General features: G+C 43.2%; 1 protein-coding gene across 1 annotated transcript; it reads left to right on the forward strand.

The window, feature by feature from the left end:
• The first annotated feature begins 199 nt into the window (after positions 1–199).
• On the forward strand, positions 200–26525 carry KCNK12 (potassium two pore domain channel subfamily K member 12). The gene is made up of 2 exons (XM_075088659.1): positions 200–568; positions 18376–26525. The coding sequence occupies exons 1-2, from the start codon at positions 217–219 to the stop codon at positions 19269–19271; spliced, it is 1248 nt and encodes a 415-aa protein (XP_074944760.1). The 5' UTR covers positions 200–216; the 3' UTR covers positions 19272–26525.
• The last annotated feature ends 1289 nt before the right edge of the window (positions 26526–27814 follow it).

Consider the following 27814-nt stretch of genomic DNA (forward strand, 5'->3'; position numbering starts at 1 on the left):
GGGGCGTCGGGCTGAGGGCGGGCGGGCGAGGCCAGCGGCCCCGGGGCGCCGCCGCCGCCAGCCGGGCGGGCAGCCCCGGCGGGGGATGACTCAGAGCCGCAGCCCCTGCAGCGAAGCCGCCGCCGCCGCGCCGGGCTCCGCGCCGCGCCGCCCCATGCCCGCGCCCCCCGCCGGGGGCCGCCCGCCGCCCGCCGCGCCCGCCGCGCCGCGCACCGGATGATGCCCCCGCGGGGGGCGGCGGGCTCCTGCCGCCGGCGGCGCCTGGCGCCCCTCAACGAGGACAACGGGCGGTTCCTGCTGCTGGCCGCCCTCATCGCGGCGTACCTCAGCGCCGGCGCCACCGTCTTCTCGGCCCTCGAGAGTCCGTCGGAGGCGGCGGCGCAGCTCCGCTGGAATCGGACCCTCCACAACTTCAGCCGCATCTTCAACATCAGCCTGCCGGAGCTGCGCGCCTTCCTGCGGAGCTACGAGGCGGCCATGGCCGCGGGCATCCGCGTCGACGCCCTGCGGCCCCGCTGGGACTTCCCCGGCGCCTTCTACTTCGTGGGCACCGTCGTCTCCACCATCGGTGAGCGCCGCCCCGACGGCCCCGCTGCGGCGGCGGCGCCCGCCCGGGGGGATGATGCGGCCGCGGCCCCGGGCCGGTCGTTATAGCGACCAAAGTTTGGGGAGAGGCGCCGCCGCGTTGCTGGGGCAACCGGGGGCCTGGCAGACGGGGGGCGTCGGGTGTCTCCGTCCCCCCCTCCTCGCCCCCCACCCCGGGCGGCCGCGGTCACACCGCTCGCCTGCCCTCCCCGGGGCACGGAGCCGGGGACCGGCGCTGGGCTTCGCTCCGCAGCCCGGGGCCGGAGGACCGGCCGTGGCGGCAGCCGGTGCCCCGGGCCGGCGGCGGCGGAAGCCCCTACCCGTCCCTCCCCAGCAAACTTTTGCTGCCGGCTGCGCGGTGGCTCGGTTGGGCTTCAGCCGGCCCGAAGGAGCGAGCGGGGCTGATCGCCCTCCGAGCTCCCCTGCCCGCTCTCTGCCCGCCCCGCTCCCTGCCCGCTCCCTGCCCCCGACGGGGTGCGCCTGGTGGTCGAACGGGTCGGTACAGGCGGCGGGCTGCTGAAGATGCTGAGCGATAGCCATGCTTTCGCGGTGTCTGACCGCTGAACTTGGTACTAGTTTTAACTGCTGGCAAAGGTAAGATGCCTACGAAGACATAAGCTACACGAAGCCGTGTGTCTTCTCGCTGTGCCATAATATACGTTCTCAGTAGGTGGCTGGCTACAGCTGACCGCGGTTAATCGTATCCGATGGGTGTTCAGGGAGAGCAGCACTTCAGGAGCAAATGTCAGTTTTTGGGGGGGAGGGTTTTTTTCTCTTTTGCTCTAAAATTACCGCTTTTCACTCCAAAAATTTTTTACTCTGAAAGTACCATTAAGAACTGTCTTGTGGGAGATTTACTTGAAGTAAAGCCGTGGCCATCAAGCTGCTCTCGGAGTATTGCTTGAGGAAACCCGTCCCTGTGGACACAAGACCTTACCGATTTTTTCTCTCTGCCAGTTTTTAAGTTTTGTAACAAGCCAATTGTCTTGGGGCTTCTGAGCGTAAATGTCATGCTTGCCCTTGATTAGAGCGGAAGAAAAACACAGCTCACTATTGCACTTGCATTCATTAGGTTTGGAAAGTGTTTTATCAATAGTGACTAATCTGTATAATAGAGTCGTGATGGTGACTACAGCAATGTTGTCAAGTATTGTTACTTTTTGCATTGAGTAATTCAGTTAACTTTTCCTTTTCAAGTACATTCAATAGTCCGGTCATTAAAACACCACTTTAATTAAATGTTAGGCCTTCTTCATCACAAGAACATATATTCTTAAGAGATCATTATGCCTGACCTGAATGGATGGGGAAAAAAGTCAATATATTAACAAACCCACTCTTTCCTTACACCTGCTCTAGCAAACAGAGAAATCTTCGGGAGATGTGTAAATGCAGATCCATTCACTTCTCCCTCAACCCTGACTTCTTCTTTCTGGGCTTGTTGAAATGTAAAATGTTTCCTCTTCATTAGCAAACATTTGTTTGCATCTCCACTTCATCACCCTGTCTGCAGTCATTTGTACCTGGGCAGAGGGATAAGAAACTCAGCAGGGATTTTTGGCAGCTGTGACAGGTGTAAATGGCTAAACCAAGAACTGTGTTTATCGTATTCCTGTAGTGCAACCTAGGGCACTGCTCTCTATAATAAGAATAATGTCTACACCTCTCACATGTGAGATAGATGGAGGCTGAAGGTTGTTTTTCCCAAGCTACAACAAAGGCCAGATTCTGCCAAGCGTCCACTGGAGTAGTACCTTCTCTTGGCCTACTGCCTGCTAGTACTTCTGGATTACTTAGGGTACTCAGGGTGAGTTCAGCGAGCTTGCTGTAGAGCAAGGTTTTGCTCTGGCTGAGGAGATGCAGCTCAAAGCTTGGCTCAAAGCAAAGCTGAGTTGTGCCTTTGGGCACAGCGAAGGCCATGGCAGAGCTGCTGTGCTGGGGGTGCTGAGCTGCGTCCAGCGTCTCCTGGAGTACCAGTGTCTCAGGGCTGTTGCACCCAATCCTTCCAGAGCTTTTACCAGCTGCATGCACAGCTCCTGCAGAAGAAGAGGAACTGCTGCCCTCACCTCAGCGTTTCTCACTTGCCTCTTCAAGCTGCTGCTGCTGCAGCAAAGTGCTCCATGAGCTCTGCAGCTTCTCCATGGGCAAGGTTTCTTCCACCGCACAGTTGTATTCAGTTATTACTGGCAGCTGAGTTTGCCCAGCGAAAACAAAAAACCCCAGTTAATTAACTACTTGTCCTGCTAAGATCCCAAAACTGTACTCATGATGAAATGTGCACAAGGTGTTCTCGCTGTCAGTTGCAGCATGGGAGAAGCTAAATGGTAGACATCAAAATGTCACTTGGGGGAGCAGTTCCAGAGCCATTCTTTCGTGGTCCCCTTGTTCCGTCCCAGCCAGCTCATTTCTGTACCTACCTACTGGGAGTACCTTTGATTCCACTATCAGCTCAAACACCATATTATGCTAGTTCAGGGCAATTTCACTTGCTTTTGTGTCACAGTTCATTGACAAGGAGAATGCTGTCTTTACTCAATCTCACCAAGAGCTACCAGACATCTAGAGTCAAAACAGCTTGCCTTCCTCAACAACTTCATTGGTTACGTGTGTCAAAGGAACTTTATTACTCCAGCTAAGCACACTCCTAGCAACGCATCAGAAAGCTTTCTTACTAGCTGCTTAAAAAAACAGAAAGTAGATGCCGTGTCTGTGAAAGGTAAATCACCCACAGGTTACTCAGCCTGTGGAGGATTCCATCTTACAGAACACTCTCTGGGTCTTTACAAATCCTAGCTCTGTTCTCACTGGTTTTAATAAAACTACTAATTCCTTCATATCTAGGCATCAAAATACAGTCAGCCAGGGACAGGGCTGCAAGTTTTCCTGGGGTTTGTGTAAGCTAAACAGAAGGATTAGGCACAGCCAGGCTTGGAGCAAACTGCTCCATCCACCCTCCTTGAGCAGGGCCTTTGCAGCACAGAGCATCTCCCCTTCCATAGGTGCTTTGTCTCCCGTACTTCCATGGCTGCAGTTCTGCATCTTCCTAATGACACAGGGAAGCAATCGGACCCTCAGGGTGAGGAGCACGTTAGTGGGGTCTTTAAGAAACAGAAGAGAGAGTTAAAATGAAGTGTTAAGTCTAATCGTAAAGCATTTTCTGAATAGCCCACAAAGCGAGTGGCTTACTCTCCGTAAAACACCCTCTTGATAGCACTCAGGGCATTAATTTTTTTATTATTGTGTTGTTTGTGGTTGAATAATGAAATATTGAGTCTATTTGTCATTAGACACATCTCAATTTTCAGAGGAAAAATCTTCAGATTTCTGATTGCTTGCTGTCAGTCTGCACCGTTTATTCAGTCGTTATTTTGCACTACAAAAGTATTTTCTCAAATGGCATTTATTATTATTTTTGTACTGATTTCTTTGAGGAGTAGCTAAGTGAAATTTATTTTTGATTCATTGGTCTAACTGGCAGTAGACTTTGTTCTTCAGCTGAGTTTTTTCCTTCCCCAAATACAAATCATTAGTAGTTCCCAGCACTTTGTTAAAGACTGAAAGCAAAGCATAACTCAGACCAGTTTTCTTCCTGGTAAAATGCTGCAGAGTACAGCGTCATCAATCATAGCTTTCCCCATACTCTAGTAGCACATTCTGCCTAGCACATAAGGCAACTCTGGGATGTCTGATGCTCTGGATTTCTGACTCAGTCAGAAATCTTGTCAGAAAAGGTCTAGACTCTATTCAGATATTTTTTCCTCTCTTATTACCTACATATTAAAACATATTGACACTTAGACTTATTACTAAGTTTGGATTTTAAGCTTCTTATGTGTAATTACACGTTTCAAAATCCTTTGGAAAATGAAGTGATAAAATCGCTTTATAGAAGTCCATACCAGACACTAAAAATGAGGTCAAAAGAAGTAGTCCAATACATAAAAGTGTTTTTTTAGTGTAATATTTTTAAAAGGCACCCATACTGTGGATGGATTGTTTTGGGATGGAGCACGTGTGGGTTATAGGTGCTTTAAGAATGGAAGAAATTCTGCAAAAAATCTTCCCTCTGTACAGCTGTGTGAGGGTTACAGGTGTTTGGGGCACCTTAGGTGTATAGGTGCCAGCGGGACTGTTCATCATTTCCTTTTCCCTGAGGTATCCTGTTAAATGACTCAGTATAGGTGTGGACTGGCAGCTCCACCCAAAGGGATGGGGCATGCTCTTCTCTGCTTTTATCTCAGAGAGATAAGGCACAGCCCTGAGGGGAGACGGGCTTTGAACCCACATGAAGAGAGGCCACATAATGAGGGATGTGATGCTTGGTATTTTCTACCAGCTAACTAGCTCCTGGCAGCTGCACGCTCCTTGCTTAGGGTGTCGGATGGATTAAACCCGCTTCTCTCCGGGTCCTCTGTAGGGACCCAGCATACCCAGCACATCATATCTGCTTGTGCTCCACAACCTAGGCACCACAACCACTCGCTTCTAAAATCTCCTCTGGCTCTGTGTCATAGTCTTCTGAGACAATCTGGAGGTCCAGGTGTGCTGAAGGCAGTAATTCAATGGAAGTGATGTGCAAAAGGCAGTCAGACAGCTCAGCAAGTGCATGCTCAGATGTTGGACTGCACTGCTAGGAGTCGGAGTGAGCCTGCCCAAGAGCAGGCACTTCACATGGCAATTTGGCAAGAAATTCCACAAATAATGGAGTTGGTCTGAATGCTTTAAAGGGAAAACATATTTGCTTTGTCTTCTTCATTGATATATTTCAGGATATGAATTTGAGCTGCAGCTGGGGAAGGTTCTGGCTCCCTGCTCTCTGTGAATGCGATTTCACTGTCTATATGGCCAATGCAAACCAAAGGCAACAGTCAAACCAGAGTGTGCACCTCATCCACATCAGCACTGTTTTCTCAGGGCTCTGCAGTTCTCTGAGGCTTGTACTGGCAGCTTTTGCAGAGGATTCAAATTAGGGGGCAGTTGCCTCCACAGTTGAGCTTGAAGTGAAAAAAACCCAAATGAGAAAGCAGTTGGGAGAGCAAGCAGTATTACTAAGCTGCAGTGTCAGGTTATTTGTCTTTGCCAGTCTCTATGCGGTCTGCAGCCAGCATGAAAGTGTGTTTCAGCTTGGTCTGCTGCGGCCAGATCTGATTCCTTAGGTGTGTGTGGTGTTTTGATCAATGTGCCGATGGATATCTGAAAAGTTATTTTCTCACCCTGATAGTCTCGATTAAAAAAACGAAGAAAGCTCAGAGGTCAGCAAGCCAATGGTCAGCTTTCTTCTGTGGAGAGAAGTGATCCTATAGAGATTTTCCTCAGATGAAGACCTGGTACTGTAGCAATGTTTTCTGCTTGCTGTAGCTTCATGGGAGTATTACCTTCTTTGGGTACCACTGATGGGAATTCCTATGTGTGGGCATAGGTTCGTGCTCTGATCAGGAAAGTAATCTAAATCACAGCTTGCCTTCCTGTAGTGGAGAGCAAAACCAGGAAGCTTTACTTGGAGTACATCCAGGGAATTTTAGATGTCCCCACTGAAGGGTCACGATGAAGTAATTTTGATCCTAAATTTGTTGGGTTTTTATTCTGGAAGGCTGGAGGGGGGAACCCCAGTGCTTTAAATAAAGCCCATTTTAAAAGAAGAAAAGTTTATTGAAAATATTATTTGAATCAGTCTCCGCACTGCTTAGGGTTTGTCTGCCCTGTAGGGTTGCAAGACCCAGAAAGTGAAGTTATGACTGTGCTTCGGTCACCTAAACTGAGTTATTTCTACAGAGAGCATCAGCTCAGATTACTTAATTTAAGAGTTTCAGAGGTTTCTTAGATATTAAACCCTATCTATGAAACCCTATGTTTCAAAACATTAGCATCAGTACAATGGAGATTCATTTGTTGTTTTATGGCTGGAGATGTTAAGCCAGGGAATGACCAAATGGCACTTCTTTTCAGTGTGGGTCTGGACTTTGGGGTGCTCAGCTGGAGCCCTGAAGTCCGTGGTCTCCAAACTGAATGTCAAGCACCACAGCATCTCAGAGTAGTCATCCATAAAGCAAAGCCCATCTATAACATCAGGGAATAAAGAATTTGCCTGGCATCATATGAGATATGGTCCCACATCTCAGAAGTCGGGAGGTTTTATAGTGACTTACTGTGTGCTGGTTCAGGTTTCAAACAAAGACAAACTGGAGTTTGTAATCAAGGATTCTCCATTTTGGCAGCCTTCAGAGTCCCTCTAGCTCAGGTAATTGAAGGAGTAATGTCTACTTAGTGGGTTCATACCTCCCACTTACCATGACATTCAGTTTGGTCTTCAGTGATATTCCTGCTGGGCAGCGAATACCTGTATTTCGGTTCCCTATGCATTTACGAGAGCCTGGAGATGCCATTGCAAACCAAACACTGGTGGGCCAAAATACCACTTTGACAGCTGTCCATCCGCGGAGGTGACATGTGTGGCTCTAGCCGGTCCATCTTTATTACTAAGCAACCTCCCCGTAAACCAGTTGCTGCGCCCGTAATAGCAGTGAGGGATCAAAATTACTGGGTTTATTAGCTGCCCTGTTTGCTGTGAGCTCGTAATTCCAAATCCTGCCTGAAACCCTATGGGCTGTGTTCCCGTGGAGCCTGGCCACTCCCTAGCCTCTGCCACCCCCCTTTGCTCTCCTGGGAATATTCCCCCTTTCCTTCTCTTACAGCTTATCTAACGCTCCCCCGTCACCTGCCTTTCCCAGGCAGCCTTAATTTCTGCTGCCTCCCTCCCAATTAGCATGCCCTCTTCTACTGATGATTTCTTTACTTGATTAATTTTTTAATGTTTATTTAATGTCTTTGCAGTCTTTCAAGTTAGTAACTACCAAACAAGACAAAAGCAAAGCTTTACAGTTTCTTTTCTGCTCCTTATCACACCTGTGTCTCTTCTCTAGGGTCAATCCTGCTATTGACCCTCATTTCTTTTTTCAGTCTAAATCTTTCTCCCTTCTCCCATTGTCTTCAGTTTGGCACAGATCACATACACTTCATAATTTTTTCTCACTTTTACTGATGGGCCATCTTTGCAAGCACACTGTCTTGCTTTTCTGTGAACTTTAATTGCTCTTCGTCATGGAGAGAAGAGGAAAACAATTACAGGATAGATTTGCTGACGGTTAACTGCATGTAACAATATCCACTCCTGGTGGTGTGCTGGAAAATACAATGTCATTTCTTTATTTTAATGAACACAGTATTATCTTATCTTTGCAGCTATTGAAGTCAATGCAAATTTTATTTATTGCCATAGTAGCATCAGGCTTAGAGCAATAGAAAACCAACATGGAACATTTCATCTGCAAATTTTAGTATGAAGACAGCCTGATATTACTGGACACACAGCCTATACCCATAAACCATGTAAGTCTTGCTTACCTTTATCAAAATAGACAGTTTTCATAGTGTGGCAGCACCAAGTGCATTATCTGAGTGCATTTTGGGAGAAGGTAGGTAAGGACAAAGATTAGGGTTCATGCTGGTGAACATTTGAAACATGAAAGTCCTGCTGAGCACAAGAAATCTTAGAAGTTATAATAAAACCATTTGTGAATAGAAACACTTAAGTAACAAACAGAATTATAACATAAGGGGCAATTGCGTAGCAGTCCAGACAAATCAAATATGTTTAATTTTGTATCTCCTCAATAGCCTGCTTCTGCTGAAGTCGATAGTAGACCAGTCCACAGTGCTTTAGGAAATCCCATCTTACTGATTGTATTGGCAGGCTAGGTTTATAAAACAAATGTAGGTCTGATGTTGCCAGCGCTTACTGGTGCATGACATTGCTGTAAGTAATACATCGCTGAGCTTGGTGTGTCTGTTGGTGGCAATGGGTGGCACGCCTAGCTATAGATGAAGGTTTCAATGCAATCTCTCTTGAATCAAACCAAGAGAAGCAGAATGAAAATTAAATCTAATTGCATGAGATGAGGCAAAGCATTAGCAGCCTTTTCAAGTAATTAAAGCTTTGGAGTGCAATAAGATAAGAAATTGAACAGCTTAATGTTAACGTGTGGGATAACTTATATGGGTGAGGCACTGCTATTGCTGATGTTTAAAAATCCATAGTAAGTGGTCCTTCCTCACTGATGAAAAAAGTTAAAATACCTTGATAACAATATAGCCTCACAGTGATTCCTTAATGAACTTTAAACTTTCTCAGCTTGTATCACTGCAGCTTCTTCCCCTTTAGACATGATGGGCCAAATGTTCACATTCATTCTCAAGTCTTAGGCAGGAAATTTGATCAAGGCAGAAACAGCAATTAGGAGAAATTTGCCCATGTGAGAACTGGATGAGAAACCAACTCAGTAAATTTCAATTAAAAGAAAACTGGATAGAATCCTTCTGGTTATTCATTATTGAATATTCTGTCATCTCTTTGCTCAGGCTGAGTACTGTGCAAGCAATATATTTATCTCATGAGGATAAATAAAAAACACAGTGTCACTTGTGCTCAACATACATGGAGTCGAGTCTACTTTAAGCCTTTGGTGATGGAAATGACTGCAGTATAAAGAACTTCAGTCCAAATGGTGATTTTAATGGGAAGTTGGGAAAAAAACTTGTGTGATTTTGTTTGTCCATTTACAAAAACTGCTACTGGCAGAGCTGCGGGACCAGGAAAATCTCAGATGAAATCAAAAGCTCAAAATTATCTTGATAAAGTGGTGAAGTTGTTCAGTATCATTAAATTTAAAAGTAGTCAAGGGAAATGCATATTAAGGAAGGAAGAGTTAAATGCAGAAAGAGAAAATGAGAAATAGCTGGTTAGTCAGCAGTTCTGTCACCCTATATTTCTATTACAGTTACTTAAAATTAGGTCTCTGTGCCTTCCTGAATGAATTAGGAGAGCTGCCTGAGCTAAAAGATACTTAGGAATTTGCTTCTTTCAGCTGGAACTTTTTGAAATAAGGGACTCAGGAAGGCATATTTAAACTGTTAAAAAGTTGAGGTAGATTGATCAGGGTTTTTTTATTAAATCACAACTGTAGACGTTTGCACAAAAGTACAGGGGAAAAACGGTCAAACAGTGTAAAAGATTTTGCCCTGTATTTTTAAGTCCTTTTTGTCCTACAGGTCCATCTTTGTAGGCTGATTCTCTGTAAAGCAGAAGTGCTGAGACAGCTATCAAGAAATAGATGTTCTCTGAATTCCTGCACAAACAGCAATGGCAGAAAAAAATGCTTCAGGTCTGTTGTTTTATCCAGTAAAAAAATAAGCCAGTGATTTAACCATTTGGCAGCCTTTCCCATCTGTAAGGCTTAGAAAGCTCAGGAGCGACATCTTGTTTTATCAGACTTCTCATGTGGGGAAATATGACACGCACCCAAGATCACTTGAAAAATTCAGATAATGTTATTTCTTAACCTGAAAGGAGAAGTATGATGAGATGTACTGGCACTGGAGTGGCAGTACACATGCAAATATTCTTTCGAAGCCCATCATGTCCCAAGAATATAACAAAATTTGGATGTCATTATTCTTTTTTACTTGCAGATCAGAAAAAAGTTTTTGCACAACCATGGGTCTACTCTGGCATCTGAAATGCCACTGCAAGTTCCAGTAAACAACAAAAGCAGGTGTGAATGCTAATGTTTGAAACTCCATTGGAAATGACAGGGCATAAGCTTTTTCTTGTTAGGATGTTGCTTAGTTACACAATTATCCATACAAAAAACATTCTCAGAAACAGAGGAAAGTAAGAGTGGAAGCAGCTTTAAAGGATGAAAAATTAAGATTGCAAGAGAAACCAATTTTTGAAACAATGTCCACCTGGAATCATATCATCAGCTAGATGAAGACTGTAGGAGGGTCAGAGAAGGTGGCGGTGTATGGCTTCAGATACTGGACACATCTCAAGAGAGACAAGGAATTGGCCACACTTGGGGTCCATGAGCTATGCCTTCATGTATATCGCTGGTAACTGAGACAGACTTTGTGTATTTCTTGGTTATCATGCTTTTGTTTTCTGCATATTTTAAAAAATAGTTACTGTAAATTCAGAGAAGTTTCCTCTGTCTGATAGTGTCTCAGAAACCTCAGTGGTTTAGCTGAGGTTTGGCAGTGTGGTAAGCCAAGGCAGATGCTTCTGCACACAACCTCAACTGTGAGCAAGGGTTTGATACAGCCCTGATGGCTGTTAAGGCAGGATTTTAAAGTCCATTAACCTCTAGTGCAGGGAAGTGTTTTTTCACAGTAATATAACTTAAACAATCAAGGAGCTTGTGGGATATGTTTTTCCATTATTAACACCACCACCATTTCAGAAAAGATGATAGCAAAATGGTTTTCAGCCAGCTGTTAGGATAAGGAGAGAAAACAATCCAAAGATAGGATTCTCTGATCATCAGGTGTGGAGACAGCCATGAGAAGCAGCTTTGGACTAGCTTAGGTCAAGGAGATAGGCTGCATCCTGCTTTCATCCCCTTTTTCTGGAACTTTTCCTTTGTGAGGTAGTGTAGCACTAATTTAGCCAACACTAACTGATATTCTCTCTCTTTTAACAAGCTATTAGAGCATCCCAGCTGTGCCAAGGGGCAGAGTAACTGACAAAACAAAACAGAGTTTAGTATCATCTTGCTTAAGGTTTTTCCAAGAAAGGTAGCATAAAATGAAGAAAATCGTTTCGGTCTTGATTTTTATGACTGCAAGCCAGAGTCTGGGCCCAAGAGTTTAGCAGAGAAGGCAACTCTGTTTGTAAGAGCAATAAAACCTGAAGCACTGGAAGACAGTTTATCTATGAACAATATGTTAATGGAGAAGTTAAGGAAGACTGTCACACCACAGGACACCTCCATCCCTTTAACAGTTGAGAGTCAGCAAGAATAATGCCAGCTTGTAGGTTCTGACTTTATTTTTCTGTGTGCAGTTTCAATTCATACTCCTCTGATGTTCATATTTCTCTGAACTTCATTCTCCATCATCTCCTTTTAGGAGAGGGCCTCTGTCCCTCATTAGAAACTGTGCTGATACAATAAGATTAACCAGAAAATCAAAACATAAGCTTGCCAAAGATTTCCAGTCTCAAGCCTTTGACCCTCCCCATCTGTTCCCTCTTCAGGGGGCTGCTTAGCAAGACCTCAGGCCAGAGATACTGCTTAGCCGGCGATACTGGTGTCTTGGCACAACTCGGTCCCCGTTTGCTTGTACAAGGTGCATAAAGGAGCAGCCAGACCCAGCCGGGGAACTGTAAAACTGATTTAGAGACACTTCTGCTTCTTCCTTGTCTTGGTTCTGTGCCAAAGCAGCTTGGCCAGACCAGATGATCAGCTTCCTGTATATTGGGCTACATGTTTACAATAATGACATTTAGTAGTGAGCAAGGGTGGGGTTTTTTTGGTTAGCCATTGGTATGCACTTTTTTTTCTCACACTGTACGCAGAAAGGGCAGCATGCAGTACAACTCAGAAAAAAAGCTTGCCTACTTCTGGTAAATGAATAGAGCAAGAGTGCTGCTGCTGCTGCTGAAGCTGAAGCCCCAGTGTTTCTCTTTTTAAGGGTCATTTATCACTCAAATTTACAAAAGTTAGGCCACTCAAGCTGATAAATGTGCCTGCTGAGTACTCACTAGAAATTGAAGATCTTTCTTGGAAAGCTCAAATAGAAGGTGTCGGCGTAGAAAAACACGCTTGGGAAACCTGCTGTGAGGAGAAGGTAAACATACACCAGCAGCCAGGATTATGTGTGGTTATTCCTCTCCCCTTTCCTGGGGATCTTAGGGTGGTACCCCTAATGCCATATCCCCTGTCAAGGTGGTAACACTTGAGGTTTCTGAGAAGAAATCTCACCCTTGCCTCTCTTAGGTCTGGCATATCCTTCACTCTAAATACATCATTCCAGCTCTGTCACACAGGACACCTTCTCTGTAGGACATGGGGTCCCCTCCTCACCTGTCTGCTGACGTGGCTGGGTATCAGCCACACACGGCAGCACCTCCATGTGCAAATACCCTGCATATGCGGTCAGGCTTCATATTCCTATCTTCAGGGGAGTTCACGAGACAGAGGTTTCCTTGCAGCTTCTTAGTCCCCAACTGGCTGTCCTGTCTCCTTCCTACCAGAGGAGATTCTTCACTACCTTCTCACCTCCAAATTCCTCTCTAGAGCACCCAAGTCCCCCCTTCAACCTGAGGATCACAGCCACCAGAGCCTCTGGTTACCTCCACAGCCCTCTCCATCACACCGTTCCCTGCTGCAGGTGCCTCCTGCCTTGTCCTCATGGGGCAGGCTGCTCGCCAGGAATACCTGTGGGAGGACAAGTCCCTTGCCCCTGAGCAGAAATCACAGGATGCCAGAGGAGCTGGGGAGTCCCGGCATCCCTGGCCTGATGGAGCTGTCCTGCTGCCTCCCAGCCCTGGGCATAAGGCGCTGCTGCCCAGCCCTGTCTCTCATCCTCACCCAATTCATTTTTTGGCATAATGGTAGGTTTGTCTTTGTCATTCACCTCTACAGAAAAATATTTGTACCTCTCAGTCTCTTTTTATACCCTTCACATGCATCTGGAAACTAACAACTATTGATTAGCTTTATCTTTTAGTTATTTATTGTCATGGTTGCCAATTTGATAACTTTTTTTTTGTCAAGGAAGCTTAGGTTATTTTAGGCTGACAATTCTATTAACTCTTTTAAAAACCAATGTACTTTAAAGAGGAATGAAAATGTGGCCATGACCTTTCAGGCTGCTGTTTAAATCACAGCCAGCAGAGAAACACTGAGGGTGATTGATTCTGGTGTTCACTGATGTTATGTGTAGCAGCATAACCAATAACCTGATCACAGTTGTGTATAAACAGAATAAAATAGGCACTCTGGAAAGCCTTTAATAATTGCCTACAGCTCCTTGAAGCTCCCTAATGTTCAATTAATCATCTCCTGCCACTGTTCTGCCAGCATGGCTCCGTTTGAATAGCAGTTGCCTCAAGCACCTGACTAATATTTCACCAGTCGAGATGTAACAAGGAGCCACAGCAGTGACCTGGATGTTTTTTAACTATGTTCGTCGAGTTTATCATGGTGCTCTTTCAGGTCACAGAATAGACTGGGCATCTTTTCCCACAGTCTCTGGTGGATTGGGTGCGTGTAAGCACATTTTTATGTACTGAACAGTCATAGGAGTCAGGGAAAAAAAGACCTGGTTTAGCCCACCCTGGTTGACAAAGCAAATTTACAGGACTTCTGGCCATCTATCTGGGAGAACAAGTCCATGTTAAAAGAATGTTATTAAAATTACAAAAAAGTTAGGACATGCCAGAAACAGCCTGCTTATTGAACTTGAAATGGTATAGATATTACCAAGGAGAGATGGGTGGGTGGGTAGGTAGGTAGGTAGGTAGGTAGAGAGACAGATTATGCGAGTCAGTCCTTAGTTGCATAGTCACTCAGTATTTTCTCCTTGGGATGTCTGATCCAGTACAAGAACTGCCAGCTTGTGTATGATACAGGTTAGACCGGCCCTAAAAACTGCAGTGGTATCTCATGCCTTCAGACATAGCATGGGTATAACTTAAAATGCCTTAATGTACACAGTGCAGGACAGACCACTACCATTCAGGAACTCTGTTTCTAGATAGTAATCTAAATAAGATCAAATGTGATTGCACAGCAACTTTGATATTTGATATTTGATAAAGACTCTGGCAGTGGAAAAGCTCTAAAAAAATTGACTGTTTGAGCCCAAAGAGGAATATTTTAATAAAGGGGGCTGACAAAGATGTTAAAGGAAAAGTAAGTTTTTCATTTGTAGTCTGAAAATGCAAAGCCAGGTGTAAGAAATGCCTCATAGTATTCTCACCCCTTGGGTAAAAGCGCTGGATGCAGCAGAATGTTTCCATCTGCGGTGGTTTTGTCAGCTCTGAGCTGTGACCCTGTATCCAAGGCAACTGATTCTGGGTGTTAGGTGGTGGAGCTACAGAATAAATGAAAGGTAGTTGTGAGATATACAGATATGGCTCTATCAGGGCCAATAATGATGAAATGCTAACAAGTGGATATGGGGTTGAAGTGAGCAACAGAATCCAAATGTGGAGTTTTAGTTTCAAAATTCAGAATTCCTTGGTGCAGTGTACGTTATTTAATAAAGACCAACCAAGACTATGGAAAGCCATGAACTATAGCAAGTGTGGAACAGATATGAACCAAAATTGGTCACTCTTACTCTATCTGCCTGTGTTCTACAACCCACATCTCTTGGGGACCAGCCCTCTAAGAGCTTAGTCTTTATGTTGCAAGAACTTTCCCTCTGGAAAGCAGCATTCTGGTTATAGGTTTTTTGTTTATTTCTGAGAATTCGGTTGTTTTAAAAGTTACATTCAACAATTTTAGTTTCTTTTGATTCATTTAAATATAACTGCATTATTAAGAGGTGATAGATGTGATGCTACACTCATGATCTACTCTCTGGGATTTAAAATGATTGCTCAGTTGTGCTGACTTGCTGTATGAGCCAAGTCCCATGGCAGGATGCCTCTACAAGAAGAGCTGAGGGCTTGGCTGAAAGAAGCAGGGATACACAATGCCGTGGTAAAGGCTGGAAGATTTTTGTGTCTTCAGTTTTCAAGGTGACCAAAACTTTCCTCCGTCTCTGGTTAAATATATCTTTACTGGAAAACTGTAAACCTCTTTAATCTCAAAATATAGTAAGACAAGGTAATTGTCAAACTGACTGGCCTGAGGGAAGAGCTCACAAGTCTTGTTTTCTGGCACCAACCATTTCTTTTACGCATAAGAAAATGGGTAAAAGAAAAGAACAGAAAAGCAACAGGAAGCATATCACAAGGCACATAAGTTTTCACAAGTTTGTTCAGCTGCACTACCTCTTGAATCCATCACCAGCTTAATTAAAAGTCCAGATGAGCAGAATAGCAACCATAAAACCTATTATGCAAGTCAGGATGAGGGGCTTATTAATTGCCAATGCTTACCCATGAAAGCCTGCTGAAGGGTAAGTGTTATCTGAGTGTTTTTATTAACTTAGCTCTACTAATTCTGTTTGTTTGGGGAGAAGAAGTATCAAACAGCTGAAATTAATACTGCCGTAGAGCTTGTACCTGAAGTGGTGGGTCAGAGTGGGGCAGAATTAGCATGAGAGAGGTTGAAATATTGTCTGAGCCACACAAAATCAACCCCAAGGTACCTGTACAATATATGTCAGGGCCATAAAAAGTGCAAAGCACCATTGTGCTTCTTTCCTTGTACTGTCTCAGAAGCACAGGCAGTTCTGCATGAATTAATTTCACCCAGGTGTCATGATGTACTTAGCCTTGAGCAGGGGCTGAGCTCAGACATGTTGTACAGAACACACCAGGACTAACCCCTCGCAGGCCAAGTGGTGCCAAAGGGACAAACACAGCGAAGGAAGACCATGTATGAACAGTACATGAGCATGCTGCTTTCTGCTAGCTGTTTACTTGAAGTTACTGTGTCTGCTTGGTCTTACTTTTTGTCTGTTCTATGTAAGTCTTAGCATGCTCGTTGCCATGATGTGTCCTTTCACCTTGCATAGCTACATACTGAATTTTGGTAACATTATGCTTCGGAAAATCTTGCTTAAACAAACTGCATCAGAAATATAAAACTTCACCACCTCTCATGAGTGATAACCAGAAAATATTAAAAAGCTTCAGTGCATTTACAATTTGATCCAAACTGTCACTATCTCTTTTTATTTAATTAATAAATGTGTCTAGCCATAAGTGTGACAATAAACCCATTTATTTTGATGGTGATGTTCACATGCTTGCTGTGAAGCACATGTTTAAAATGCTGTGCTGACAAGGCATGGGCGAACAGATGCCTTCTCCATAATGAGCTGGCCGGGTATCCCTGGCTGGCAACTGCAGCAGGCTTCCTGGCTTCTTCTGGGGACCAGACACTAGTGGATATTCATCTTGAAATGAGGAGGCTCCCGTGAACAGCCAGCCTGACCCAGACAACAGCTCCACCCCACAGAGGAGGAGGAACCAAGAAGAGCTTTCCATTGCCCCATGTTAAGCCTGGGACCCCAAGGCAGGCTTTGTGGAATCTGCTCAAAAGTCGTGTTTTAGCACGATAAAAGTGAGAGACTGTGGGTCCAGAAAACAGAATCTAATTACCCCTTTGGTAATATTTGTTTTCTGGTAATACTGTGCAAGTTTTTACTGCCTTTTACAGAAAAGACTGTTTCTACTGTGAAGATATTGATGATGCAGTACAGTCTGAATTGCTGTCACACAGCTGCTTCCAAGCATGCCAAATCTGTTGTGAATCTCTTTCCTTGTGCACCTTCATGTCATTGAAAAGATAGTTCCAAGTTTACTTGTCACAAGCATATACAATCTTTTATCAACAAATGCAAAATTATGTATCAGTGAAGTACGAAGGCAGCACAAATAAATTACCCAGCCATTACAAAAATAACCAATAGATTTCAAGCAGCAATCTCAACTCATTATACATAGGGAATATTGTCCTACGCTTGTTTAAAGGTGCATCATTAAAATAAACTGGATTTAATTATTTCATTATGCTCTGTGCTAAAAGTAGCTTCTTTTTCTTCACAAACTTTCATTGATGTGGTCTCATGTTGATATTTATACCTCCTTGAATATGTTACTTGCTCAGCATTTTCGTGGAACAATAAGGTAAAGAAATTTCAGTATGTGGATTTTACACAAGCCATTAATTTAGATTAGATGTGGTTATTTATTTATGGGACATGAGCAGTCACCTCAATCCCATCAGTACACTTTTTGACTGAACCACCAAGCATTTTTACAGGGAAAAATAGCAGAACAAGGGCAATACCTACAGAACTGAGTTTCAGAAGAATCTTGCTGAGATAGTATGTGAAATATATGTAATTCTTTTTCATAAAATAAGTGGTATCAGCAAACAACATGGAGCAAACACTATTTGCATGCAAATTTAAGAGAACTTTTGCTGTTATTTAAGCATCTATAGCTACAAGGTATTACTGCTTATATATGAAATTATGTGTATGAGTAATTTCAAAAGACAATTCTTGTAAAGAGGAGGTGAATTAATATTGCTGCTGGATCCTTCCAGAGTTTGTATACTCTGATTGTTCTGTTTAACTGTGTGGCAGTGTTTTTCCCTGCTGTAATTATCAGTCTGCAACATCCTAGTGCTCCCAGTCTGCCAGGCGCCTCTGCAGCAGGGGCATCTCACCGATGACTTAAAACAGGGCCATGGCTTTTCCTTCCTTCTGTGATTGTATCAGGTGGGCTAGTTGCAGTTGGGATTTGGTTAAGACTTTAAAGTGCTGTTATTTTTAAAACAATATTAGATCTTTGTCAGGTGGGGGGTTCTGTTCTCCAATCTGAAACCTTCCACCTTCTCAGTGGGAGAGATACTATCAGCCCTCAGTAACAAAAGAAATACGCCAAGCTACAGCTTGTCAATGGAGAGGTCGCTTGCTCACACACATGGGAGCAGGGAAATGGCCTTTTCACCTTGTCTCATCTCGAGGTGGTTTGGGCTCAGGAATGCTTCCACCTGCATTTACAGAGTGGTGTTTCTCTGTTAATATCATCTTGCATCTCTGCAAGGATGTTTTGCTCTCTCTTGAGTTTTGGTCACCTCGTTGAGCTTTCTGGTGCCTTCTTCAGTCTTCACAAAACTCAGTTTCCTGTTGGCCTAAGCTGACTTAGAGGTAGCGCTCCTCCTTTTGTCCAGTGAGATGGGACCTTTGTTAGGTCACATACAACCTGAACTTATGCATGAAAAACCATGTCATTAATGTTTCTCATTTATCTCCACACCTTAGGATTTGGGATGACGACACCAGCAACTGTGGCTGGAAAAGTATTCCTCATCATTTATGGCCTTTTTGGGTGTGCTGGGACTATCCTTTTCTTCAACCTCTTCTTGGAGCGCATTATCTCTCTCCTGGCGTTTATCATGAAGGCATGCCATGAAAGACAGCTGCGAAGAAGTGGTCTCCTACCTCCCAACTTCCGAAGGGGGCCAGCTATGTCGGGGGTGGGCAGCCTCGTGGGGTGGAAGCCATCTGTTTACCACGTGATGCTGATTCTGGGCATTTTTGCTATTACCCTTTCCTGCTGTGCCTCCGCAATGTACACAGCGGTGGAAGGGTGGAACTACATTGACTCCTTGTACTATTGCTTTGTCACCTTCAGCACCATCGGCTTTGGAGATTTGGTAAGCAGCCAAAATGCTGCGTACCAAAATCAGGGATTATACAGATTCGGAAACTTCATATTTATATTAATGGGGGTATGTTGCATATACTCTCTTTTTAATGTCATCTCAATTGTAATCAAGCAAGTTTTGAACTGGGTGTTGAAAAAATTCGAATGCAGATGTTGCCCAAAGTGCCATAAATCAAGTGCCCGCCTTGGACGTCGCAACGCCATCACCCCAGGAGCCCGCCTACGTCGACATAACATCTCAATGGACGCTGATGGACAGTACGACAGCGACACCGAGGGGAGGAGGCTCTCTGGGGAGATGATCTCCATGAGGGAGCTCACGGCATCGAATAAAGTCTCTCTGGCCATTTTGCAAAAGCAGTTGTCCGAGACAGCCAACGGCTACCCGAGGAACGTTTGTATCAACACGAGACAAAACGGTTTCTCTGCAGGGGTGGGTGCTCTAGCCATCATGAACAACCGCTTGGCAGAAACAAGTGATTCTAGGTAGAGTTTTTGAAATTCCTTTTGTTTCTTTAATAAAAATAAAATGGTGATTAGGGTGGAATTATCACTGGAAACTACTGGAAAGTTTTAAATTCAGAGATGGCCCTGGTATTCATTGGGCGTTCAACATTTTCATTTCTGGGGGTTTTATAATTCTTCTCTAATATAACATCTTCACTGTAATGTTATATTTTTCCCCAAAGAGTTTTTTGGAAGAGACTTGGATGTCTTCGATGCAGGATCAGATGCATTTGTAGAAAAATGGTGTGCATGGTTATGATGGTATCAAAATGAACATGTTCTTCAGAACATATCCTGCACCCAAACTCTGGGTTAAAAATGCATAAAATGGACAAGTTCGGCTCCAGATTCAAACTTGGAGTTGATAAGGTTTGGCTAAACCAATATCCCACCATTTGTTGAAGTCTGGATCTGGCCCTGAACTTTGTACTTGATGGTCTTCAGCAATTCCTCATAACAGGCCTGTATATAGCATACACGTAGGTGGCTGCAGTTGTACCAGGTTTAGGGTGACTGTGCTTCACTTGAATAATCCTACTGACTTCAATGATAGAGGATCAAATAAGCTTCATTCCCCTGAGTCTAAATGTTGGTTTTTAGCCAGCCTTGTCTGAAACACTACCTGCCACATAACTAAAAGTCAGGGGAATATCAAGAACTGTGTTAAAATGTGCAAAGCTATTCCTACCTGCTGCATTACTGAAAACGGGCAATTGTCAACTTTGGTACTGACTTAATTTAATGCAAGAGAAGCCAGTACACACCTCTGGTGTCAAATGTTTGGGTCGCCACTGAAATGCTTAATTCATTACTTTTACATGAAAATAAGTAGCTAAAATGAATGTAGGCTCTCCATTGTCCTAAATTTGCATCTTTTACTTCTGCAGTATTGTTGCAGAGATTCATGGAAACGATTTCTTCGCAGTTTTTTTGGGGGGGACAATCCTGTACTTGTTTCCCACAAGTGAAGGTTATACAGAAGAGCATTCCTTTGGAGCCCCCCAGTAGCTGGCTTCCCTGAAAATGTTGGTACTAAGTCATAAATTGGCCTAAGGCTGTTGCTACTGTCTTAAGTCATATTTAACCTGTGCTAGCCAAAACCGCTGAAGATCCTGAAGCATCTTCAAGCAAACCTGGTCTAAGTGTCTAGTTTAGCATGACAAATGGGTGCATAGGTATTTCTGCAAATCTCTTTCAGAAACATGTGCAAAGACCTGGATCATTTCTCTAAATTTTCTATACTATGCCACTCCTTTAATGCTGTAAAGATAATAAAAAGGCTTCTGTTGTTTCCAGCAAGAAATACAACTTAAGCTTGAAGTCTTAGAAGACATAGTGGTCAGCTCTTGAAAACAACTTAGGTAATTATAGGCAAGGTCATGAGTACTAGGTTGATTGCAGAATAAATTGAAAAAGCTGATGAAAACAAACTAGGAATATTAGAAATGTTTGAAAATATTTCCATAAAGTTTCATATAGATATTTTACTCTATTGTTTATTTACTTTACTTTGTTTTGCATGGGATTGGGGTATCCATCGGTTTGATCTCCTTTGAATTTGTAGTAGGGCAAAACATTTTTTAATTTAACCTCAGAAAACTAACTTTTAATTTGAGGTTTTGCACACCTGAGCCTGCCAGCTGACGTATGACAGTGATTGATTGTGTCTTTTGCCTGAAGGAGAAGGAACCAGAGCAGCAGATAAACCATCACTTACAGATCTGCATCATACTATAAACTTAGTCACAGCTTTTATCAAGATGCATTTGGCCAGAAACACTCAATGATTGTGTTCTGTATCTACCTGATACAGACTCATACTTAAGAGCATGTGGTATGGCAGAGACTGCATTCAAAAGGCATTCATCTGGCAGGAGCTTCCCTGGTGTCAAAGAGACCCTCTAAGGTTCATTATCCATGTACCTGTCCCTGTGCACGCCATCTCAGATGCTACGTTTGAGTGGCCCTTTGAAGAAGCATACAGAGGTCAAAAGTGTTTGGTGATACTAATTTGAAGCCCACTGAAGGATAAGTTTAAGCAGGGTGTGTAGGGGCAGGTTGCGGTCTGGGAAGGACTCAAAGACTGACTGCAAAGACCCAGTTCAGGAAGGTGACTTCCAGAGGTTCAGGGACCATTTTTGGAAGCAGCAGAGGCAGGGAACCAAAAGAATAAGAATTCGGAATTATGCCCAGGGGTAAATCACTTTGACTATGATGAGTTATGTGTTTGTTTATTAAGAATGTGTGTGGGGCACTGCTCTCTTTTTTTCAGCTAGACCTCTCTTAGGGTTGTATCTTGGTACATTTGCCATCATGGGGACTATTACTCATTAGAATGGACCCTGCTGTGTGAAGTGCTGCATAAATTGAGGCAGATGGGCTCTGTCCCAAAAGTCTTTAAGAGTTTGAATAGATAGGATCCCAAGCCACAGCAGAATTACTTACATTTATCATTTTACTCATAAAAACATGTTCAAATGCATTAACAGTCTGTGAGCTCAAGAATTACATTTTTATGATAACAACTTTGCAAATCAAGAGTTTTTTCAGTAAGTTGTTTTTAAAGGATAAATATTACAACTATGATTAGGGACCGGTTTAAATGTTTGTAAATTGTTTTCAAACTACCTGTTCCTGCCTGGGAAATACAGTGAAGTAATATGAAATTTTACATACCTCCTCTGCTATTTCTGTACTTTTTCTGAGTCCAATCAAAGGCAGACACACAGTCTGTTGTAATCTGATTTAAATGTTTCTGAGTCTTTTTGGAGCCATTGGTCACAGTAGTGCCATTGCAGGACGCTTTGCAGTTCCCATTGACTTCAGGGGGACTTGGATTGGCTCCCAGGACTGGGTTCCCCAAGGGATTTGGGCATCTGATTGCTACTCTATGCACTTAGGTCTGATGTTTCTTTATTCCCAAGATCCTTGACAAACTCCATTCTGCTTCTCCTTAGCCTCAGAGGCATATAAAGTGCATGCCCAGTTTTCCAGCAGTGCCCTATTTCTTGCAGCACACATATGCATAGAAGCTGACACAACTCAACCACAGGGACCCCCCAGTTTGTATCTAAGCCCCATAAAAATCCCCATCCCTATTTGGCTCAGCAAGGCCAGTTTATGAGAGGGTTCAGAGCATGATTACTGAACTGGGTCTCACAAGGAGTGGCCTTACAGTTCCCTTGTACTCAGTAGCTGAAATATTTTTCAAGGACACATGAAAACCAAGCTCAAAATCTCTACTTCTCTGCCTGCTAGCACTACCTGGGCACCCATCTCCTGTGTGCATGATCCTAGAGGACAGAGGAGATGTGAGATCAGCCTTTCCTAGTCCTTCCTGTTCTTTCTTTATTTTTTTTTTTAATGACAATTTCTCTTTAAACTTGCCAGACTTGGGCACCTAACTCCTCTCTTTTATTGTGCATGGTCCAACTCAGGATTGCCCAGGGCAGCCTCCTCCTTTTGTGAACTGAACACTAAACATGAACCAGTTGCACCAAGTGCAATTCCTCCTGGTACTTCATTTTTACAGACAAAGCAGATACCTGCAATATCTGGACACAGGCTGAAGCACAAGAAGTCAGAAGGAAATTGAAGGAACGGGGTGGGAGAGTAAAAGCACACTGCACTAGATTGCACTTTCTTTTCAGGTAACTTGGGAGTTGTATTACATTCGTGAAATGTTTGGGGTTTTTTTCCCCAGGTTTTATTTTTGGACAGCCTTGAAAGAATGCTATTAACTTAGGATTTAAAAGTTTAGCTTGATTCAACCCTCTCTGCACCACCTTGCAAAACAGCAGCAGTGATTCCTAGCTGGCACAGACCCAGACATCCCAGTTGCACAGGCAGGAGCTCAGATCCCATGACCCAAATTGGTCTCTTGCTGTCTGAGCCTGAGAAGAGCATTCAGGAGCAGAAGAAAGCTACAGGACTTGGGACTTCTCTGTGGGACAGTCCTTAGTAAGAGCAGCAATGCATAGGCATGAGCTGCTCAGACCTCCAGCTTTGTGCTGGAGGAGATACTATGTTCACCTGGCCCATGTGCTAATACCTTGCAGATAAGAATTTAAATTTAAGTGAAAATTAATAAGGCACAATGGCCAAATTCAAGCGACGTCTTCTCTTTCCTCTGGAGCTCAGGGCAGAACAGTTACAATGAACAGTTCCCTGTGAAACCTGGGGTGTTCGACAGTCGCTACATTTACTTCTTAGGGTTTGTCCTTGTGTGTCTCAGACGAAGTTTGGAGTCATGCTGAGATGTCACCTGATTCTATTAGTTTCTTCCCATCTGCAAACAAACTTCTCATTTTGTGCAAAAAAATTCAGATTGCTTTTTATTTCCTTGCAATGCAAAGGATGTCCTTCAGATGATATAAATATTCAGAGAAGTAATCTCATTGACCTCAGTCACAGACGTTTCTGAAGGCCAAGGCTGTAGTTTGTCTCCCTGCAGAAGCATTGCACAAGTAACTCCCATTACTGCTAGCAAAGGTACTTTAGGCAGTGGCTGGGGCTTTGCAGCAGTAGGCACAATTAAAAATGGAAAAAAGGTCTGTTATAAAGGATATTTGTGCCTCTTTGACATGTACTTGCTATTTGATAATGCAGTTGCCAGCTCTAATTGCAGCAAAAATACCCAATGGAAGACTGGAGAGGCGTAAGAATCACATTAAAAGCTCTCGGTGACCACCCAATGCCATGCTCGGGTTACCCAGAGATGTGCTGCAATGTTGCTTGTTGGTGTAGTGCTGGTGTCCCACCATGGCTTCAGCCCTGGCCCTCCATCTCTTCTTGCCCCCAGCTTTCTGCGGGTGAATATTTGGGTATACCACAACCATTCACCTGTACTTCAGTCATGTCTTGACTTGTTACTGCAAGGAGGACTTGAGCAGCAGTGGAGGCCATGTAGCCAGGCATGCAGGCTTGTAGCTGTAGCAATGAGACCTTTCTCACTTTTTTGTGGTTTTCTAACCTTTAACTTGAAAAATATTCAGTGTCTAATTATTACAATGAATGTTCAGAGCTAATCTAAACAAAATCATAGTTTGCTGATTGCTAGCCCATCTATGGATATGGCTTCTGCTCTCATTGGATTACTAATGTGCCTTTCCAAACCAACACACATTTTCAATGTTATATTTAGATAATACAATAAATGTTATGTTACATAATAAATTCAATTAGGGCATACTAATACTTGACTCACACAAAATAACTAATGAAGTGTGCATTGCACATTGTACAACCAATATGCAATTTCTTTTTTGTGAAGACTTCCATATTTGAGCTCATATTCTGCTTTCATGAATACTCATGCCAGGAAAACAGGAACATAACAACAGAATCACAGAGTAGTTTGGGTTGGAAGGGACCTTTAAAGGTCATCTAATTACATTGTCTGTGGAAAATGCATGAAGGTATGGCCAATTCCACTGATACTTGACTTGTAGGATAAGCACATTAACTTATGCGCAGTAAGCGGTTCATTATGCATTATAAATATGTTGTATAGCAGTGGCAGAGAGGAAGGACTACTTCACTTTACATGGCCACAGTCCGAATGCAGCTACCAATAAAGACGCATGCCTTTGTTCTTACTCTTTCTCTTTATTAAATGGATAACTGCCACCCTTTAATTAGGATATACCTTTAAACCAAGGGAAAAAAGAACAATTCAATTGGCCTCAGTATTGCATAGCCAAAAAGAGGTCTGGGATCAAATTCAAACTTTCAACTCTCGGGAACTGAAATGGTGTAGTTTTGTGTTGAAGTGGATCTGCAAACCTGCAGCCTTCCTAACTGTTGTGTTTAGTCCTTCCTTGGGAAAGGAAAGAGCCAGTAAATACAGACACCGTTTATAGCAGAGCACCCAGTAGTCTGGCAGTTTAGCAAGGGAAAAGAAATATAAGCTTTTCTCAAAATACAGCGATGTAGGAGATGCTGATCTCAAGATACCGTCGATGTAGGAGATGCTCTCGTTGCATCACAGGCTCAGCTACCTTGTCTGGAACATAGAGAGAAGTGTTTTGTGAGACACAGAGGGAAGAGAGAGGGACCGCATGCTTACACTCACCATCTGCTCTTCACTGAGGAGGTGAACACTGTCAAGGGCTGGTTTTGGAAAAATGATCACCCAGCTGACTACTGGAAAAGCAGCCATGCTGATCGATCCCTTACGGTGATGGGTATTCTATAGGTGCAGATTCCCACGCCTCTGGTCCCCCCAGTCCCCAGGCTATATCACACCCAGGTGTGTGCCAGCCAGCTCCCAAGCCTGGACTCAGCATGAGGAAGCACCAGGCATGAGGATGTAGGTGGATTTGAAATTGTGTAACATCACTGTCTGAACTGTTTTCAGGATTAGGCCCCCCAGCAGGTGATGCTTTATCAGACCGTCTAAGAAATACAAAGATGCTCCCATAATCCCTTTGTACTTCACAGACTGTGAAGTACACAAAAGATTACTTTTTAAAGCCAGCGAGTCAATGCTAAATTAATGCTTTTATAACAATACACAATAAACAACTTGGAAAAAATTACTGATATTTCTGACAATGCAATTCAAACACCAAGTGTTTTCTCAGTGGCTATAATTTCCTGGTTTTTGTATCAGTGAATCAGTTTTATTCCCTGAAAATAAAATATGTCAAAAAATTTTTGCTTATAGTAACGTCCATGGGCTGTACAGGCAGTGCAAGAATTCAGTTCCAATTTTATTGTAAAACCGTAGTATCTGAAAGCACAACATCTGAAAAATGTTTTGGTTTGTTTTTTTGTTGGGTTTTTTTTTTTTGTGTGTGTGTGTGTAGACATTGTTTATTCACATAACTAAAAAATGCCATCCCTTCACATATACAGATGCAAATTTTTAGCTCACTAGAATACTGCCTTGTTGTATACTGTCTACAAAAATATTAGTTCTAAACTTCAAGCCAACTTAAAAAGACTTTGATGATAATACATCTTCTCAAAGGTGTTCCTGTTTAATTTGTATTGCTTATTAAAGGGGCACAGCTTGGTAAATATCTTTAATGGAGTTGGCATTATTATCTCCTATTGCAAACATCAAGAGTTTTGTTTCTGCAGTTAATTTTACTGCCTTTGGTATTTGCTTACTTCTGTATTTCACCAAGTGTGAATTACAAAAGAAATGACCGGTTCTCTGCTGGTTTCTGGTTGGTACCGCTTTCCCATTTGCATTGACTGCAAACAGCTAAAATATTAACACCAGCAAATTAACCAGCGAATGTTCCCAGCAAAAACAAAATTAGACACTTTTCTTTTAAAAATTGTTTTGTAAAAGCTAAATTGCGAGCATAAATTACTTGTCATGGTTGGAATTAGCAGACTGAATGTCTTTCCTACCAACAGAAAACCTTTACATGAACTCAGTGAAAGATGCTAAAGATACAGTTTTATCTAACAAGTCCTTCCTATTTATTTGCTTGTTTTATCTAATTAGTTTAAACTTTTTAGAAGAAAGTTGGAAGGATGTAAATCCCGTTTGGAAAATGTCGTACCTTGTACCTTCAGTCCTATGAATAGAACTTCTAGAGGGATTGAAACTAAGACTACTATATTGCTGCAAACACAATTATACATATAAATCTTCAAAACTTGAATAGTTTTACTTGTTGGGCAATTGCAAACTAAGGGCATGGTAACATGATTCTAATTCAGGCAAAGAAACATAAATAGTGGAACTCGCTACTGATCACTTTCATCAGAAAGACCACCTGTACACAGCTACAGCATCAAGGATAATTTATTGGCTCTTGATGCACAAAGATGTTATTTTGTAGGTTGGTTCAGTTGCTGGGAGTTTACGCCAGGGTTGTTAAAGCAGCTTGGCTGGGTGATAATGGGCAATTGCCTCCGCTGTGTCTCCAGACACGGTTTGCCATCGTCCCAGCCAGCTGTGGCTCCTAAGCACAGTCCTTGTCTTCAGGCATTGTACACGCCTCCCCTTGCCCTTGAACTGGGGCTAGCAACAGTGCTATTTGAATTGCCAAAAAATTAGAAAGGCAAAAGAAAAAAAAAAAAGACTGACATTATATTGAGCCACTCTTGAGAAGCACAGCAAAGTGCTGTAGCCAGCGCTAGACTGTTTCTGGTCACCTTTGAACCCTGGCTTGTTCCCGAAACCGGAGTGTTTGGGAGCCAGGTGCAGTTAACTCATTCTACATTCAGCCTCTGCACTGGCAAAGCAGTAATGCTGTGAACTTACTTTCCTCATAAAACAGAGATTTGTTTAGGCTTTCTATATGATGATAGCATACATAAATATTACAAGATGAATCAATTACCAAGTCTGACTATATTTACTAAGAGGTCTTTAGCAGTAAAAAAGGGAAAAACTGTCTTACCATCCTGTAAGTACAGTGAAGCAACAAAAGTGGTGCTCTGAACAGAAAGGAAGGTGCTAAAATATACAATTGGGTCCCGAAGCTCAGGCACACAGCACGAAATTACCATAGCATTCATTTCTAATGCTCAATACACCTGCATCTCAAGGGAAAGCCTTGG

This window comes from Phalacrocorax aristotelis, chromosome 3 (genome assembly GCF_949628215.1).
Source record: "Phalacrocorax aristotelis chromosome 3, bGulAri2.1, whole genome shotgun sequence".
NCBI classification, from domain to species: Eukaryota; Metazoa; Chordata; class Aves; order Suliformes; family Phalacrocoracidae; genus Phalacrocorax; species Phalacrocorax aristotelis.